General features: G+C 57.8%; 2 protein-coding genes across 2 annotated transcripts; both read right to left on the minus strand.

Moving 5' to 3' along the window:
* Positions 1-219: 219 nt before the first annotated feature.
* On the minus strand, positions 220-4,618 carry LOC127038127 (phospholipase A2 inhibitor and Ly6/PLAUR domain-containing protein-like). Its single transcript, XM_050930560.1, has 6 exons — positions 4,556-4,618; positions 3,991-4,097; positions 3,250-3,357; positions 2,535-2,690; positions 1,905-2,048; positions 220-843 (listed from the first exon to the last, which is right to left on the minus strand). Exons 2-6 carry the CDS (start codon positions 4,043-4,045, stop codon positions 686-688), a joined length of 621 nt encoding a protein of 206 aa, XP_050786517.1. The 5' UTR covers positions 4,046-4,097; positions 4,556-4,618; the 3' UTR covers positions 220-685.
* Positions 4,619-13,579: 8,961 nt separating this feature from the next.
* Positions 13,580-18,897, minus strand: LOC127038128 (phospholipase A2 inhibitor PIP-like). The gene is made up of 6 exons (XM_050930561.1): positions 18,835-18,897; positions 18,192-18,298; positions 17,080-17,190; positions 16,303-16,458; positions 15,676-15,819; positions 13,580-13,737 (listed from the first exon to the last, which is right to left on the minus strand). The coding sequence occupies exons 2-6, from the start codon at positions 18,244-18,246 to the stop codon at positions 13,580-13,582; spliced, it is 624 nt and encodes a 207-aa protein (XP_050786518.1). The 5' UTR covers positions 18,247-18,298; positions 18,835-18,897.
* Positions 18,898-19,150: the final 253 nt, after the last annotated feature.

The following is a 19,150-nucleotide window of genomic DNA, read 5'->3' on the forward strand; positions in this document are numbered from 1 at the left end:
CCTGGAGCGATGCAGCCGGGTCCCCGCAAGTGTTTAGGGCAGAGCTGCCCTTGGCAATAACGTTGAATGACACAAGAGTCCCTGTTGGTCTCTGGGAGGTGGGGGTGGGGGCCAGGACTCCTGGGTCCAGTGTGGATGGGGGCAGCGGTACGGACACATGTGCTTTGCATGGAATTTGGATTTAGGATCCATCTTTATTCAATGCCTGGGTGTGTGGAAATACGAAAGGTGAGAACATAGGGTGGAGGGGTGGCAGGATGCCTGGGTTCTGTTCTTGGATCTGGCAGGGGAGTGGTGTCTAGTGGTTAGAGCAGCAGTGGCTGGGAGCCAGGACTCCTGGATTCTCTCCCCGGTTCTGGGATGGGAGTCAGGGCTGGTAGGTTAGAGCAGTGGGGCTGGGAGCCAGGACTCCTGGGTTCTATGTCTCAGATCACTGTCCTGGGAGAAGCTGCTAATGGGTCTCTCTAATACTCAGGTCTGTTTTTAAGCCTGTCACACTCAGTGCAAAGCCCATAATGGGTCTCTGGCTTGGGCCCTGCACTGATGGGTCTCAAAGTGCTTAGCGAAGGTGGCTTGGCACCGTTATTCCCTGCCTGGGATGGGGGGGACTGACTCACAGCTGGAGGTGAGGGGGAGGGAATAGCTCAAAGTGGGGGTGCGCCAGTGGGATGGAGCTGGCAGGGTGTCAGAAGCCATCCACGGTCTCCGTTCTGGACGCCGGGCTTAACTGGATATTCTTGATTTGATAGATGAATATGCCCGACACCAGGATGTCTCCAGCTTTGATCTTGGCCACATCCTTCGTGGCGCATCCTCTGGCTGCGAAAGGGATTTCGACGTTGTCTGCCCAGAGAAATTGGCATTATTATCTGGCGGGGTGTGTGTGTGCACAGAGCCCCTGGCATTGGGGGCACAGAGCCCCTGGCACAGGGAGCACACATCCCCTGACATTGGGGGCACAGAGCCCCACTGCACCAGGCACTGACCTGGCAGCTGCCCCCCAGATCTTACAGTCTCAGTGTTAAACAAGAGATACCAGCAGGAGACAGACGGCTGGCAGGACACTGGGGTGAGAGGACAAGGAAACAAGGTGTCCCTTCCGCCTGCAGTCTCACCCCCGCTCCACCCCTTCTGCCCACGGTCCTGCCCCTGCTCCGCCCCTTCTGCCCTGGTCCTGCCCCTGCTCTGCCCCTTCTGCCCTGGTCCTGCCCCTGCTCCTCCCCTTCTGCCCACGGTCCTGCCCCTGCTCCGCCCCTTCTGCTCACGGTCCTGCCCCCGCTCCGTCCCTTCTGCCCACGGACCTGCCCCTGCTCCGCTCCTTCCGCCCATGGTCCTGCCCCTGCTCCGCCCCTTCTGCCCACGGTCCCACCCCGCTCCACCCCTTCTGCCTGCGGCCCCACCCACAGCCCCCTCCCTTTCTGCCCACTCCCCAGGGCCCCGCCCCTGTTCCTCCAGGGTCCCCTCACCCACATTCCACCTGCCCCACAGCCCGTTTGCTCCTTTCTGTCCCCGCCCCCACTTCGGCCCCATGACCGGAGCAGCTCTGTCCCCATGCCAGGGCCACAGGGTGCAGCAGCGAGTGAGACTCCTGCAGTCCCAGGGCTGCGGTGGGGTCCAGGCGCTGGGGCTTCCCCCGCCACGGGGCAGCGACCCCAAGGGCGGAGGGGGAGGCGGGAAGAGCAGAAGAAGAAAAGGGGGGGAAGATGGAGTATTTCTGAGCCATCCACCCGCTGGACCCCTTTTTCGTTTGCAGATTTTGAACACAGGCCCTTTCTCCCCCATGCTCCGCCCATGCGCCCTGCAGCCTGCCCGCTCGGGGGGTGGGGGGATTGGTCCAGTGCCCGCTGGCAGGCCCGGGTGTCTCCTGAGCAGGTTTGGCCTGGGGGGGCCTATGGGGAACTCACTCTCTGACAGCATCCCAACAACGTCGACGCACTGGTTGGCAGCTCCCCGGCAGTGCAGGGTGACATTGTGGAGGCAGCGGAGGGATCCTGGGGCAAAGCACGACGGGCACTGTCCTCCATTGGGCACGGTGCTGATTTTGGGGCCTGCGAACAAAGAAGGGGGAATCAGAATCGGGGCTGAAGCAGGAAGCAGCTCCTTGTGTCTCGGCGTTTGCAGGGCAGGTGGATTGCAGTGAAGGCACATGGCTGGACGTCAGGACGCCTGGGTTCTCTTCCTCTCAGCTCTGCCACTGACAGGCTGGGGGAGCTTGGACATTCCTGGGCCTCAGTTTCCCCAATGGGAACATGGTGAGAATGATCCTGCCTGGGTCCATTCAGATTTGAAGCTCATTGGGACAGGAGATGTGTCTCCTTGTGTGTCTGGGCAGTGCCTGATAGGATGGGGGGCCGCAATCTCAGTCGGGGGGGCTGGGTAGCACCTGACATGATGGGGGGTGCTGATCTCAGTCAGGGGGGTGGCTGGGCAACGCCCAGTGCAATGGGTCCCTGATCCCCAAGGGTGCAGGGCAGTGGAGGGAAAGGGCAGGTGAGAGGTGCCAGGGTGGGGGTGGGCGCAGGCCGGGTACGTACGTTCCTTTATCTCCCCCGTGTTGCAGTTGGTCTCTCTGCACATCTTGGAGTGGACCCTCACGTAGACGTCGCCCCCGAATTCAAAGTCCAAGTCTCCCTCCAGGCTTTGCAGGCTGCTGGTGCACGACTGGAAGACACCCGTGTTCACCACACCCCCTGGTGGGGAGGGGCAGGAACGTCTGTCAAGGGGTGAATGCAAGAGAGCACCCAAATCCCCAACCTCCTGCCATCCCCCTACAGCTGGACCAAGGCCACCCCCCGCCCCACGTGGCTCTGCCTCAGTGTTTGATCCAACCCCCCCTACCCAGAGTGAGGGTGGGTTCAAACTGGTGGCACAAGTGGGATCCCACAGGCCTTAACCTGGCAGTTGGGGATCTCTGCTTTGGGGGAGGGAGGGCAGGCCTGTTGTACTCTGCCCCTCATGCAGAGCCCCCTGGCTGGGGGAGGGAGGTTTGGTAGAGTCCCCCTGGGCCAAGGGGCTGGGAGTTAAAACTCCATTGAGATGCCTGGGGCAGTTTTCTCTCCTCCCTGCAATAGGCTCAGGCTCTGAGCAGACCCAGGCAGCATCGCTGCATCAGTCACACTGATTATGAAGGCCTGAGAGCTGCTGTTTTGCTTTAGCTGAACGCAGCAATTTTGCTCTAATCAGCTAATTCAGGGTATGCAGCCTAGAGATCCCGCACGTTGCTCTGTGTCATGGCACCACGGCACATACCGAGGCTGTTCACTTCCTGAACAGTGATGCAAGAATCTGCCCCAATGGCGCAGCTCCCCGCTTCGCTGCTTTTCCCGGGGAAGCTCTGGTAACAGCTGGAAGGACGTGCTGTGAAAGGAATTGCTCCTGAGTTCTGGCAAACAATGATTCCTCATTCGCTCCTTGGCCACCATTTACTGGCTCGCCAGGTCATTTTCTGGCACTGGGCCAGCTCAGCTCCTGTGAGCTGGGTTCTTGGGCCCCCAGGGACCCTTTCTGCTGGGTTGGCCCCCATGCAAGTTATTTCGAGGGCGGAGGCAGAGTCACTTCTGCTGACTCCCTCCAGTGGCCAGACCAGAAAGGTCCCTGTCTGGAAAATGGGAACGTTTCCCATGGTGATTTTCTCAGGGGAACAATCCACGTGATGCATTCCTAAGAGCTGCACAGACCCCGTCTGAGATTAGTCCCCCATCATGCCAGGTGCTGCACAAACCCTGACCGAGACTAGGGCCCAACTCCTGTCATGCCAGGCGCTGCACAGACCCACCTTGAGAAACAGATTATCCCCAAAGAGATTACGGTCAAATAGATGGAGTGGGGGGGAAACTGAGGCATGGAACAGGGACTTGCTCACTGGCAGAGCTGGGGATAGATCCCATTATACCCCACACCCCCTCCAAGAGTTAGGATAGAACCCAGGCATCCTGGCTCTCCCCACCCCCACTCTAATCCATTAGACCCCCAGAAATTCACACCACACACCGTTGGCCATAGCTAGGAGAGCCCAGAGGAGGCACAAGACAAGATGAACGTCCATGGCTCTGGAGAGAGCTGGGGCTGGTGTTGGAGCCGTGACAGATCCACCTAGCCTGGAACACAGGAAACATCACAGAGCAAAGTCTGCTTTTCTGCCCCCAGCTCTGGGCTGGGCTTTGGATCCCGTGGTCAGAGCAGGGGAGCCAGAAGTCAGGACTTCTAGGTCTCTCCTCAGCTCTGGGAGAACCCTCCTCCCCCACACTAGGAAGCCCGATATTCTGCCACAAGGGGCCGTGGCGTTGTGCAGCTGTCTCTGGGGAGTGCCCGCCTGAGCGAGCAGGGCTGGCAGCGTTGCCTGCTGAGCCCAGCCACAGAGCGAGGACATTCCCAGAGCCAGTTTCCTCTCACTCTGCACTGTGGCCCCCCGGCTGGACAGAAGCCCTTGCACCCACTGCCTGGCTTTCTCCTGCCCTGAGCACTGGGTTTAATCCAGCTGGGCAGGGCCAGGGCAGGGGCTGGGCCTGGCACAGGAGCCAGCGACTGCGGTGTCGGCTGGCGAGGGAATTCTCACCTGGGGCAGCGCAGGGCTGGGGGGTGGGTTTGCAGCTCTGTCCCTGGGCCACGGAGATGTCGGGGTTAGCTGGTGGCTGGGCAAGCGGGCGGGGACAGGCAGCTTAAATAGCTAGGGCAGCGGGTGGGCACCATGCCAGACCAGGGCTTGTCTCCAAAGCCCTCCCCCGTCCTCCTCCTGCTGAAGGGCGGCCCCCGGAGCTGGTGTGAACAGGAACAGCCTCGCTGAGTTACTCCTGATTTACCCTGGGGGAAGTGAGAAGGGAATGGGCCCAGGGACTCCAGGGGTGACTCCTGATTTACACCAGGGAGAATGGGCCCCAGTGGGGTGACTCCTGATTAGCACGGGGGAATGGGCCCCAGTGAGGCGACTCCTGATTGACACGGGGGAATGGGCCCCAGTGGGGTGACTCCTGCTTTACACCAGGGGGAATGGGCCCCAGTGGGGTGACTCCTGATTTACCCTGGGGGGAACGGGCCCCAGTGGGGTGACGCTTGATTTCCCCAGTTCCGCACTGGGCACAGGCTGATCTGGAGGCTTTGCTGAGGGGCCCAGGTGACGCGTGACTGGGAGGCAGCTGGCAGGATGCCGGGGTATGTCATGCAGTGTGGGGGAGATCAGCCCTGCACCCCTCTTCCTGGGACCTGGGGGCCCAACCAGGACCCCTCAATCGAGTCCTTCTGGAGGTTCAGGGCGCTTGGATCCCAGCATAAGATCCCCTGACTTCCCCTCACCCAGCCCAAAACTGAAACTGACCTGCCCCTCCTCCAGCCAGCCGATTCCTTTGTCCAGCTTCCCGGGCCCAGGTGCTAACCTCCTCCCCTTTTCCTGGCTCAGGTTACAGGCTTAAAGATCCTGTCCCTCACCTAAAGTCACCACCAGCTCTCCCATCCCCCACACAGACAGCCCCTACTCCATCATACCTCTCCCCCCTTCGAGACTGAACTGAGCAGGGTCACTCTGCCCAGTGACCTGGGGAAGTTCAGGGCCCCCCCTCCAGGACAACGCATCCGCTGTCAGGTTGGCACTTCCCTTCACATGGACCACGTCCATGTCATAGTCCTGCAGGAGCAGGCTCCACCTCAGGAGCTTGGCGTTGGCTCCTTTCATCTGGTGCAGCCAGGTCAGGGGAGAGTGGTCGGTGTACACGGTGAAGTGTCGCCCAAAGAGATATGGCTCTAGCTTCTTAAGGGCCCACACCATGGCCAGGCATTCCTTCTCGATGGCCGCGTAGCTTTGTTCCCGGGGTAGCAGCTTCTTCCTCAGGTACACGATGGGGTGTCTCTCCCCCTTTTCATCCTCCTGCATTAACACCGCCCCCAGTCCCGTGTCTGAGGCATCGGTGAACACCATAAAGGGTTTGTCAAAATCTGGGTTTGCCAGAACTGGGCCGCTAACCAGAGCCTCCTTCAGCGCCCGGAAAGCCTCCTGGCACTGCTCAGTCCAGATCACCTTGTCTGGCTTCCCCTTTTTGCATAGTTCAGTGATGGGGCCGGCTATGGCACTAAAGTGGGGCGTGAACCTTCGATAGTACCCTGCCATCCCAATAAAGGCCTGGACCTGCTTTTTGGTTTGGGGAGCAGGCCAGTCTCTGATCACCTCCACCTTGGCTGGTTCCGGCTTCAGGCAGCCACTCCCCACCCGATGGCCCAGGTAAGATACTTCAGCCATCCCCACCTTGCACTTCTCAGCCTTTACGGTTAACCCAGCCTCCCGGAGTCGGGTCAGCACTTGTTTAACCTGGGACACGTGGTCCTCCCAGGTCTGGCTGAAGACGCAGATGTCGTCAATATACGCCACGGCAAAACTCTCCATCCCCCTCAGTAGCTGATCCACCAGGCCCTGGAAGGTGGCCGGCGCTCCCTTGAGGCCGAAGGGCAGGGTCAGAAACTTGTAGAGCCCCAGAGGAGTGATAAAGGCCAATTTCAGCCTGGCATCTGCGTCCAGTGGCACTTGCCAGTAGCCCTTTGTAAGATCCATGGTGGTGAGGTACCAAGCGCCTCCCAGCTTGTCTAGGAGCTCGTCAGGCCTGAGCATGGGGTAGGCATCAGATATGGTGATGGCATTGAGCTTTCAATAGTCCACACAGAACAGGATTGACCCATCCCTTTTTGGGACCAGCACCACAGGCGAGGCCCAAGGGCTGGAAGACGGCTGGATCACCCCCAGAGCCAGCATGTCCCTGACCTCTCTTTCTAGGTCCTGGGCGGTTTTCCCAGTGACCTGAAAAGGGGAGCATCTTATAGGGGGATGTGATCCGGTCTTCACCCAGTGGACAGTCAAATTAGTGCATCCAGGCTGGTTGGAAAACAGCTGTCGGTACAGATGTGTTAAGATAAGTTCCTGTCTGCATCCTAAAACTTGCCCATACTGGCATTGCCCTGGCCTCTTCCTTTGTCATTCAGTGTTAAAGGCATTCTGAACTATATGCATTTCCTCACCTTTTGGGGGTGAAGCCAGACTTTCAGGCACCTGCTCCCCTACTTGGTGTAAACTTTGCTTGTACCAATCAGAAACGAACACACACAGTTTTTGGGCCCTGTCCCCTATGACACTTCTATGATGTCATAGTGGGTATTTTAGGCTAGTCTGCCATGTGGAGGCAGAAGAGGAGAAAGAAAAACGAATCCTGTGTACCTTGTGCACACTCGTAACCGAGCCTGATCACCTCGAAGCCTCTCTCAGCTCACGTGTTTTAAGCAGAGTTTCTACGTTTGCCGGTTGTTATGAGTTGGTTTGTATTCGTAAGTATTGGTTATTACTAAATGCTGCATCCGTGTTTATAAATATTATTTACTGCATCTTTGTTTATAAATATTGTTTGATAGTAAATACTTTAGCCATTCTATGTTTTAAGTTCCATTAACCCTATTAGCTAATCATACGCTGCTCCCCTACCCCTTGTAACTATCCCCAATAAAACTTTTAATTAATTAATTTTAGTTGTGTGCATGCCTGCAGTTTGCATCGTGACCCATACCCTCCTTGCATCCCTTACCTATACAATCTATTGCCACGTGCAGCCTGGTAAATAATAGGTCTGCATTTTTCTTTTGCCCCTAAAAGTACATGGCAATCTACAAGATGCAGCACCCCCCTGATCTCAGCATGCTGGGCCGGGGTCAGCTGATCAGAGAGGGGAATTGTCTCCAGGGGGGAACCAGCTTTTGTCCCAGGGAATAGATCCACTAAAGGGTCATCTCCCTGCTCCTCCCAATGTCCACACACGGCCAACACCACATTCCCCCTGTCATAGTCTGGCTTCATCATATTCACATGGTATCCGGTGGTGATGAGCCTAGTTTGACAGCTCCACCACATAGTTTACCTCATTTAGTTGCTTGACAACCTTGAAGGGCCCTTCCCAGGCAGCCTGGAGTTTGTTTTTCCTCACGGGGATGAGAACCATCACCTGATCCCCAGTGGCAAAGGCGCGGTCCTGCTCCATGCGGTCATACCAGACCTTCTGCCTCCTCTGGGCTCGGGCCAGATTCTCCCTGGCCAGGCCCATGAGCTCGGCCAGTCTTTCCTGGAACGTCAGGACATACTCCACCACTGACTCTCCATCGGGAGTGGCCTTCCCCTCCCATTCGTCTCTCATCAGGTCCAGGGGCCCCCTTACCCGCCTTCCATACAACAGTTCGAAAGGTGAAAACCCGGTAGATTCCTGGGGTACCTCCCTGTACGCGAACAGCAGTTGAGGTAAGTACTTGTCCCAGTCCTGCGGGTGCGGGTTCATAAATGTTTTTAGCATCATCTTTAGCATCCCATTGAATCTTTCCAGTAGCCCGTTGGACTGGGGATGATATGCTGAGGCCCAGTTGTGCTGGACCCCACATTTCTCCCACAAGCACCGGAGCAGGGTCAACATGAAGTTGGACTCCCGGTCCATTAAGACCTCCTTGGGGAACCCCACCCGGCTGAAAATTGTCAGCAGCACATCTGCCACGGTGTCTGCTTCGATAGAGGACAAGGCCACCGCCTCGGGGTAGCGAGTGGCAAAATCCACCACCACCAGGATGTATTTCTTCCCTGACCAGGTCGTCTTGCTGAGGGGTCCCACTATGTCCATGGCCACCTTCTGGAAAGGTTCTTCTATGATGGGTAAAGGCCTCAAAGCTGCTTTCCCCTTGTCCCGGGCCTTCCCCACCCTCTGGCAGGGGTCACAGGACTGGCAGTACTGTCGGACCTGGGTAAAGACCCCAGGCCAGTAAAAGTTCTGTAGCAGCCTCTGCCTTGTGCGCCGGATTCCCTGGTGCCCTGCGAGAGGGATGTCATGGGCCAGGTACAGCAGCTTGTGGCAAAACTTCTGGGGGACCACCAGCTGCCTCCTGATCCCCCATGACTCCACTTCCCCTGGGGGAGCCCATTCTCGGTACAGGAACCCCTTCTCCCACAGGAACCTCTCCTTGCAACCTCTCCTCATGGCTCTCCCATCCCCCACACAGACAGCCCCTACTCCATCACAGGGTAACCTCCAGGCCCCCGGCACAGACAGCCTTACTGCCTTCCTGGGTTGTTTGTCTCAGCTCTTGGGCTGTGGACCGGGCCTGGCCCCAGACGATAGCTGCTGCAGAGGCAGATGTGCAGGGGGGGCCGGAGGAATGCCCAGGGCGCCCATCCCAGCCGTGCTGGCACCAGATCAGGGCCGTTGCAGCCACAGGCGTAGTCTGATGTCTCTATTTAGGGGAACAAGGGCTGGGGGCAGGGTGAGGCTCGGTGGGAGAGTCAGAGGGGGTGTCTCCCCTGCATCACCTTTGCAATGTGTCCAGTTTGGGGGGCGGTGTCCCTGCCCCCTATCTCTGCCCATGGGTGCAGTTCAAGGACGGGTGGACAGGATGTGGTGGAGAGCTCCCCCAGGGGATGGGCATAACTCACCGTGTTCTCCCCCATGACGTTACTGACACGAACTGTGACCATATAGACCATTGTTGCAACCAAGATCCTGTAGTGGCACTGAATCTTGTACAAAGGAGGTCAGGTGAGGTGTCTACGAGGACGCTATGATTTGCTGGTTACGATGATGCTGTCTGTAGGGGTGTATCATTTTTGTAGCTGAAGTTATGAATATTGGATCTGTCCTGGTATCTCAATGTGTTTGATTCTAAATAGCATCAGTGACACATTTGGTCAGCTTAATGAGAAAGGAATTTGCAAGTTAAGTGCCCAGTCAAGAAACACTTAACTGACAAAGGATTTGGGAGACCCCAATCCACACAAGAATTCCTCTGGGAAACTTTCAGGATAGCATGTTAACAATGGCGTCGGCCTGCAAGCTGAGTCGTGCCTGGACATGTGAGTTGCCCATGTGACTCCTGACTCCATCTTTCTGCTGTGATTTTCCCCAGTGAGAACAAAGGGGCGTCCTTCCTGGGGCAGAGAATATAAAAGGCCCTGGAAACCCCTCCAGCTTGTCTTCAGTCCTGCTTCTGGCCTCTGGAGGAACCTTACATCAAACTGAAGCTTTGAATGACCCATCCCAGCTGGGGATGTTCCAGAGACTTGATTTGAACGTGCAGTTTATTCCATCTCAGCTACAAGCCTGAACCAAGAACTTTGCCATCGCTGTATGGAATTGATTCCATTTAACCAATTCTAGCTCTCAGCTCTATTTCTTTCTTTTATGAATAAACCTTTAGATTTTAGATTCTAAAGGATTGGCACCCGCGTGATTTGTGGGTAAGATCTGATCTGTATATTGACCTGGGTCTGGGGTTTGGTCCTTTGGGATCGGGAGAACCTCTTTTCTTTTCCTGGGGTGTTGGTTTTCATAACCATTCATCCCCATACGAGTGGCACTGGTGGGGATACTGGGAAACTGGAGTGACTGAGGGAATTGCTTGTGTGACGTGTGGTTAGCCAGCGGGGTGAGACCAAAGTCCTCTCTGGCTGGCTGGTTTGGTGCCTTATAAAGGAACCCCAGCCTGGGGCTGTAACTGCCCTGCTCTGAGCAATTTGTCCTGAATTGACACTCTCAGTTGTGTCTCACCAAAGGCAGCATCATCACAGTGGCGTAGTTGGCAGGATCCACAGCACCAGGTCCATTAAGCTTTGGGTCAGAACCCCACACTAGCCAAATTTGAATTTTGGGATTGAGAGTTTGGTTGGTTAAAGAGCAGTGACCGGGAGCCAGAAAGCATCAGCAGAAGCAGTGAAACTGCAAACCCTGAGAGACAGGCTGCCATCTGAACATCATCAGAAACTGGCAGAAATTTGAATGAGAGAGAAGCAAGTGTGGGCCCATCTGGAGAAAGGAGCTGCTGAAAGACAGAGAGAAGCTACGGAAAGAAATGCTGAATTGGAAAGAGAAGCTGCTAAAAGAAAGAAGGAGGCTGCTGAGTGAGGAACGGCCTCATTAGGGGCGTATGGAGCTGCTGGCTGCTAGGGAGAGGTGTTGCTGGACTTAGGCTCCAGGTGAAAAAAGTAATGGAAGAACAGGAGAAACTATCATACAGTGTTAGCGCACACAATCCAACAGCGTATTAATGCTCAGATCAAGACTTTTAGAATGATCCCTCACAAGGCAGACTGGGTACAAAACACACTTTAATACTCTCGCCATGGTAAATATGGGGGTACTGGGGTGTTGCTTTGGGGGACGGAGTGTCACAATGGGTTGTGGGGGTCCACAGACCCCACCTGAGATTGGGGGCGCCCATTATGCCAGGTGCTGCCCAGCCCCCCGGCTGAGATCAGGGAATCCCTGTTGTGCCAGGCACTGCCCAGACACACCCTGAGAGCCAGTCCCTGCCCTGGAGAGCTTCCAATCTAAAGAGACAAAGGAAAGATTATTGCACAGAAGGGGAAACTGAGGCCCAAAGCAACAAAGGGGCTGATTTTCTAGACAGCTGTTTCTTTGCTGTCACTCTCACACTCCACCTGGACTTGCACCCAGGGGAAGTGGAAGCTGGCGTTTGCCTGTCCAAATTTCCTTCGATTTCCCCCTTTGGGGACATGTTGGAAACAGGGTTACAGTGACAGGCCATCCTTGAAATCCTCTGGGGGTTTCCCGGTCATGCTGGCAGGCTTAGGGGCACTGCATGGACGGACGTGGCCTGAGTCCATCCACAGAGAGTCAGCCTAGAGAAAAGGGAGGGGGTGAGCTGGGCCTCGCTGCCTTAGGGAGTAGCCTGCTTTGTCTCTGTCTGGTTTGGGACGGTTCTCGGGTGTAAGTGTCCTGGATCCTAAGGGGTTGTCTGTTAGAGTTGCCAACTTGGTAATATTTACAAAACGGACACTGCAACAGGAGCGCTGGAATCTCCCCTGCCCCGCCTCTTCTCCCCGAAGCCCCACCCCTGCCCCGCCTCTTCTCCTCGAAGCCCCACCCCTGCCCCACCTCTTCTCCCCGAAGCCCCACCCTTGCCCCGCCTCTTCCCCCCGAAGCTCCACCCCTGCCCCGCCTCTTCCCCAAGGCTCCACCCCTGCCCCGCCTCTTCCCCAAGGCTCCACCCCTGCCCCACCTCTTCTCCCTGAAGCCCCACCCCTGCCCCGCCTCTTCTCCCCGAAGCCCCACCCGTGCCCCGCCTCTTCTCCCCGAAGCCCCACCCCTGCCCCGCCTCTTCCCCAAGGCTCCACCTCTCCCCCACCTCTTCTCCCCGAAGCCCCACCCCTGCCCCGCCTCTTCTCCTCAAAGCCCCACCCCTGCCCCGCCTCTTCCCCAAGGCTCCACCCCTGCCCCGCCTCTTCTCCCCGAAGCCCCACCCCTGCCCCGCCTCTTCTCCCCAAAGCCCCACCCCTGCCCCGCCTCTTCTCCCCGAAGCCCCACCCCTGCCCCGCCTCTTCTCCTCGAAGCCCCACCCCTGCCCCGCCTCTTCTCCCCGAAGCCCCACCCCTGCCCCGCCTCTTCCCCAAGGCTCCACCCCTGCCCCGCCTCTTCCCCCGAAGCCCCACCCCTGCCCCGCCTCTTCCCCAAGGCTCCACCCCTGCCACGTCTCTTCCCCGCTCCCCGCTTTGCTCACTGCTTTTCTCCTCCCACCCCCAGCTGGGGTCCGGAGGGACTCGCCTGCGGAGCCGGGGCTGGGAGCGCAGCCCCCCAGTGAAGGCTGGCGGCAGCCCTGGCTCAGTAGGGGCTGGCGCAGGAGATGACCCAGCACCTCCCCACCTCTCCAGCCTGCAAACTTTGCTGTCCAGTGAGTGGATCTGACCAGACACTGTCAGGACCCCTTTTCGACTGGACTGGACTTTCCGGTTGAAAACCAGGCACCTGGCCACCCCAGTGTCCACTTGAAACACGGCATTGTGCCATTGTAGCGCTTCAGTGTAGACACGACTACGCTGAGGGGCAGGGTGCTGCCATTGCCGGAGTCAGTCCATCTCCCCGAGAGGTGGGAGCTGGGATGTCTGATTTCTCCCCATCCACCCAGCGCTGGCTACACCTTACGGCCCCCAGCGTGTTGATGTTTCACACCCTGGAGCGATGCAGCCGGGTCCCCCAAGTGTTTGGTGCAGAGCTGCCCTCAGCAATAACGTTGAGTGACACAAGAGTCCCTGGGAGGTGGGGGTGGGGCTAGGACTCCAGGGTCCAGCATGGACAGGAGCAGTGGTACAGACACACGTACTCTTCAGGGAATTTGGATTTATGATGCAGCTTTATTCAATGCATTAGTGGGTGGAAATAGAGAAGGTGAGAACAGAGGGTGGAGGAGTGGCAGGATGCCTGGGTTCTGTTCTTGGCTCTGCGAGGGAAGTGGGGGCTGATGGGTTAGAGCGGCAGGGGCTGGGAGCCCGGACTCCTGGGTTCTACCCCTCAGATCATTCTCCTGGGAAAAGCTGCTAACGGGTCTCTAACACTCAGGCCTGTTTTTAAGCCCATCACGCTCAGTGCAAAGCCCATAATGGGTCTCTGGCTTGGGCCCTGCACCGATGGCTCTCAAAGTGCTATGTGAAGGTGGCTTGGCACCGTTATTCCCCAACTGGAGTGGGGGTAAACTGAGTCACAGCTGGGGGGCCGGCCACGGACAGGCCTGGGGAAGTGGGGGGGAGGGAATAGCTCAAAGCGGGGGTGGGATGGAGCTCAGCAGAGCGTCAGAAGTTGATCACGTTCTCCACCTTGGGGGCCGGGCTTAACTGGATGCTCTTGATTTGATAGATGTATAAACCCGACATCAGGCCCATCCCGGCTTTGATCTTGGCCACATCCTTGGTGGCGCATCCTCTTCCTGCGAAAGGGAGGTTGGCGTCGTCTGCCCAGAGAAATAGTTGTCATTATCCGGCATGGGAGGGGAGCGCACAGAGCTCCTGTCATTGGGGGGTCATAACCGTGGAGATACGGGTAACAGAAAATCCCTCCTTGGCAGCTGCACTAAATCCCTTTACCTGTAAGGGGTTAAGAACCTCAACTAACCTGGTTGGCACCTGGCCAGAAGGGCCAATGGGGAAAGAAAATACTTTGAAATCTGGGTGGGGGAGGATTTTTTTTGTTCCCTCTCCAGACAGAGAGAGACCAGGCAGGGACAACATCTCCTGAACATGTCCCTGGAATGATTCATCTAAGATTACAAAAGTTGTAAGTAAGGCAAGGAAATGCCTTAGATTGTCTTGTGTTTTAGCTTGTGAATTTTCCCCATGCTACAGATGTAGTTTCATTCCTGTTTTTGTAACTGTGAAGTTGAGTCCAGGGGGGATCCTCTGTGTTTTATATCGTTTTATTACACTGTAAAGTTACCTTCCAGCCTGATTTTGCAGGTGTGATTCTTTCACCTTTTCTTTAAATAAATTCTTCTTTAAAGAACATGATCAATTTTCAGTGTCCTAGAGACAAGGGGTCTGGTTGGTACCCACGTTCTTCTCTAGCTTCCCCAGGAAAGGGGGTGAAGGGGCTTGTGGGGATATTTTGGGGGGACAGGGACTCCTAGCGACCCTTCCCCGAATGTTTGTTGAAATCGTTTGGTAGTGCCAGCTATACCGTCCAAGGACAAGAGAAGGAATTTGTGCCTTGGGGAAGTTTTTAACCTAAGTTGGTAGAATATAAGCTTCAGGGTCTTTCATGTGGGTCCCCAAATCTGTACCCCAGAGTTCAGAGTGGGTGGGAGAACCTTGACGGGGGGCACAGAGCCCTGGCACGGGGGGGCACAGAGCCCCTGGCATGGGGGAGACAGAGACCCACCGCACCAGGCGCTGGCAAAGCAGCTGAGAGACGGTCCCTGCCCACCAGATCTGCCAGTCTTGGTGTAAAACAAGAAACACTAGCAGGAGACAGACGACTGGCCGGGGGGGGGGGACGGGGGACGAGGAAAGGGACAATTCTGGTTGGATGGAGCCATTTGGAAAACCCCCAGGAAAAGAGAGGGGGGAGGGTCCCCAAAGGGGGGAGTCAGGACGGGGGAAGGAGGAGGAAATGGACAGGAAGGAGAGACGAGAGGAAAGAGATGGACAGAAGGAAAAGAAAGGGGAAAAGAAACAAGAAAAGACGCCAGAGATGGATTAAGGCTTCCTGGGCCCTGGGCCAGAGCAAGTGGGGGGCCCTTCCCATCCCCTTCTGCCTGCAGTCCCGCCCCCGCTCTGCCCCTTCCCCAGCCGCCTGCCCCTGTTCCACCCTTCTGCCCACAGCCCCGCCCCGTTCCGCCCCTTCTCCCCTCGGTCCCGCCTCTGTCACCCCGCTTCTGCCTGTGGCCCCGCCCACAGCCCCCTCCCTTTCTGCCCACTCCCCAGGGCCCCGCCCTGTTCCCCCAGAGCCCCCTCCCCCACATACCACCTGCCCCACAGCCCGTTTGCTCCTTTCTGTCCCCGCCCCCACTTCGGCCCCACGACCGGAGCAGCTCTGTCCCCACGCCAGGGCCCTGGGGTGCAGCAGCGAGTGAGACTCCTGCAGTCCCAGGGCTGCGGCTGGGTCCAGGCGCTGGGGCTTCCCCCGCCACGGGGCAGTGACCCCAAGGGCGGAGGGGGAGGCGGGAAGAGCGGAAGAAGAAAAGGGGGAGAAGATGAAGTAGTTCTGAGCCATCCACCCGCTGGACCCCTTTTTCATTTGCAGATTTTGAACAGAGGCCCTTTCTCCCCCATGCTCCGCCCATGCGCCCTGCAGCCTGCCCGCTCGGGGGGTGGGGGGATTGGTCCAGTGCCCGCTGGCAGGCCCGGGTGTCTCCTGAGCAGGTTTGGCCTGGGGGGGCCTATGGGGAACTCACTCTCTGACAGTGTCCCAACAACGTCGACGCACTGGTTGGCAGCCCCCCGGCAGTGCAGGATGTCGTTCTGGAGGCAGCGGTGGGATCCCACGACATAGCACGACGGGCACTGTCTTCCATTGGGCATGACGCTGAGTCTGGAGCCTGCGGACGAAGGGAGGGAATCAGAATCGGGGCTGAAGCGGGAAGCAGCTCCTTGTGTCTTGGCATTTGCAGGAAGGGTGGGCTAGGGTGAAGACACAGGGCTGGACATCAGGATGCCTGGGTTCTCTTCCTCCGAACTCTGCCGCTGACAGGCTGGGGGAGTTTGGACGTTCCTGGGCCTCAGTTTCCCCAATGGGAACATGGTGAGAATGATCCTGCCTGGGTCCATTCAGATTGGAAGCTCACTGGGACAGGAGCTGTGTATCCTTGTGTGTCTGGGCAGCGCCTGATAGCATGGGGGGCCCCAATCTCAGTCGGGGGAGCTGGGTAGCGCCCGACATGAAGAGGGGGCCCTGATCTCAGTCGGGGAGCCTGGACAGCACCTGATGCAATGGGTCCCTGATCCCCAAGGGTGCAGGGCAGTGGAGGGAAAGGGCAGGTGAGAGGTGCCAGGGTGGGGGTGGGCACAGGCCGGGTACGTACGTTCCTTTATCTCCCCCGTGTTGCAGTTGGTCTCTCTGCAGATCTTGGAATGGACCCTCACGTAGACGCCTTCCGCAAACTCAAAGTCCAGGTTGCCCTCCAGGCTGTGCAGGCTGCTGGTGCACGACTGCAAGACGCCCCTCTGCACCACACCCCCTGGTGGGGAGGGGCAGGAACGTCTCTCAAGGGGTGAACATAAAAGAGCGCCCGAATCCCCAACCTCCTGCTGGCTCCCTACAGCTGGACCAAGGCCACCCCCTGCCACCCGTGGCTCTGCCTCAGTGTTTGATCCAACCCCCCCTACCCAGAGTGAGGGTGAGTTCAAACTGGTGGCAGAAGTGGGATCCCACAGGCCTTAACCTGGCAGTTGGGGATCTCTGCTTTGGGGGAGGGAGAGCAGGCCTGTTGTACTCTGCCCCTCATGCAGAGCCCCCTGGCTGAGGGGTGCTGGGCGGCTGACAGAGTCCCCCTGGGCCAAGGGGCTGGGAGTTAAAACTCCATTGAGATGCCTGGGGCAGTTTTCTCACTTCCTGGCAATCAGCTCAGGCTTTAGGCAGACACAGGCAGCGTCACTTTGTCGGTCATTCAGGGCAGCTCCCTCCTCCCAGCAATGGGCTCAGGCTCTTGGCAGACCCAGGCAGCGTCACTGCGTCGGTCACACTGACTATGAAGGCCTGAGAGCTGCTGTTTTGTTTTCGCTGAATGCCACTGCTGATTCAGGATGTGCGGCCTAGAGATCCCGCGCCTTGCTCTGTGTCACGGCACCATGGTACGTACCAACAGTGTTCACTTCCTGAACAGCGATGCAAGAATCTTCCCAAAACCTACATCTCCTCTCTTCATGGCTGCTTTCCCCGGGGAATCTGTAGTAACAGCTGGAAGGACGTGCTGTGAAAGGAATTGCTCCTGAGTTCTGGCAAACAATATTCCTCATCCCTCCTTGGCCACCATTTACTGGCTCTCCGGGTCGTTTTCTGGCACCGGGGCAGCTCAGATCCCATGGGCTGGGTTCTCGGGCCCCCAGGGACCCTTTCTGCTGGGTTGGCCCCCCTGCGAGTTATTTCGAGGGCAGAGGCAGAGTCACTTCCGCTGACTCTCTCCAGCGGCCAGACCAGGAAGGTCCCTGTCTGGAAAATGGGAACGTTTCCCATGGTGATTTTCTCAGGGGAACAATCCATGTGATGCTTTCCTAAGAGCTGCACAGACCCCATCTGAGATCAGCTCCCTGTCATGCCAGGCACTGCACAAACCCTGGCCGAGACTGGGACTCACTCTCCGTCGTGCCAGGTGCTGCACAAACCCTGGCCAAGATTGGGGCCCACCCCCTGTTGTGCCAGGTGCTGCACAGACCCACCTTGAGAAACAATTCCTCCCCAAAGAGTGTAGGGGAAAAACTGAGCATGGAGTGTGTGGGGGAGTGTGAGGAAGTGGGAATGTTCTTGCTGTGGTGTGTGAATGCTGAGTGAGGAGTGTTGACCTGGGAAGGCTGCAGGGGAGTTGTGCTGGGATGGCCTTGGGGAAGGGAGGATACCTGAGTGTGTAACTCGCTGTGGGAAGCGCATAGAGGGGCATATGGTGAATTGCTCCAAGGAGAGACCCAGGAGGTGAAGCCGTGTGAGCTTCTTGCCCTGAACAAGTCTGCTCCGAGGGAGAGGAGGCTCCCCAAAGTCCTGACTGGCTTTGTGGGCAGCAGTTCCAGGGCATTGCCCAGGAATTCCATGACAGGGAGGAAACTGAGGCACGGAGCAGGTACTTGCTCACTGACAGAGCTGGGAACAGAACCCATTATATCCCACTCCCCCTCCAGGAGTTGGGATAGAACCCAGGCGTCCTGGTTTTCCCCATCCCCACTCTAATCCATTAGACCCCCAGAAATTCACTCCACACACCGTTGGCCGTAGCTAGGAGAGCCCAGACGAGGCACAAGACAAGACGAACGTCCATGGCTCTGGAGAGAGCTGGGGCTGGTGTTGGAGCCGTGACAGATCCACCTAGCCTGGAACACAGGAAACATCACAGAGCAAAGTCTGCTTTTCTGCCCTCAGCTCTGAGAGGGGAGTGGGGTCTAGCTGTTAGAGCGAGGGCAGTGGGCTGAGAGACAGGATTCCTGGTTTCCCTCCCCAGTTCTGGGCTGGGCTTTGGATCCCGTGGTTACAGCAGAGGAACCAGAAGTCAGGACTCCTGGGTTCTCTCCTCAGCTCTGGGAGAACCCCCGGCCCCCACACTAGGAAGCCCCGATATTCTGCAAGGGGCCGTGGCGTTGTGCAGCTGTCTCTGGGGAGTGCCCACCCGAGCGAGCAGGGCTGGCAGCGTTGCCCGCTGAGCCCAGCCATGGAGTGAGAACATTTCCAGAGCCAGTCTCCTCTCACTCTGCCCTGCAGCCCCCCAGTTGGACAGATACCCTGGCACCCGCTGCCTGGCTTTCTCCTGCCCTGAGCACTGGGTTTAATCCAGCTGGGCAGGGCCAGGGCAGGGGCTGGGCCTGGCACAGGAGCCAGCGACTGCGGTGTCGGCTGGGGAGGGAATTCTCACCTGGGGCAGCGCAGGGCTGGGGGGTGGGTTTGCAGCTCTGTCCCTGGGCCACGGAGATGTCGGGGTTAGCTGGTGGCTGGGCAAGCGGATGGGGACATGCAGCTTAAATAGCTAGGGCAGCAGGTGGGCACCATGCCAGACCAGAGCTTCTCTCCAAAGCCCTTCCCCGTCCTCCCCTTGCTGAAGGGCGGCCCCTGGAGCTGGTGTGAACAGGAACAGCCTCGCTGAGTTACTCCTGATTTACCCTGGGGGAAGTGAGAGGGCAATGGGCCCAGGGACTCCAGGGGGGGTGACTCCTGATTTACACCAGGGGGGA

This window comes from Gopherus flavomarginatus, chromosome 20 (genome assembly GCF_025201925.1).
Source record: "Gopherus flavomarginatus isolate rGopFla2 chromosome 20, rGopFla2.mat.asm, whole genome shotgun sequence".
NCBI classification, from domain to species: Eukaryota; Metazoa; Chordata; order Testudines; family Testudinidae; genus Gopherus; species Gopherus flavomarginatus.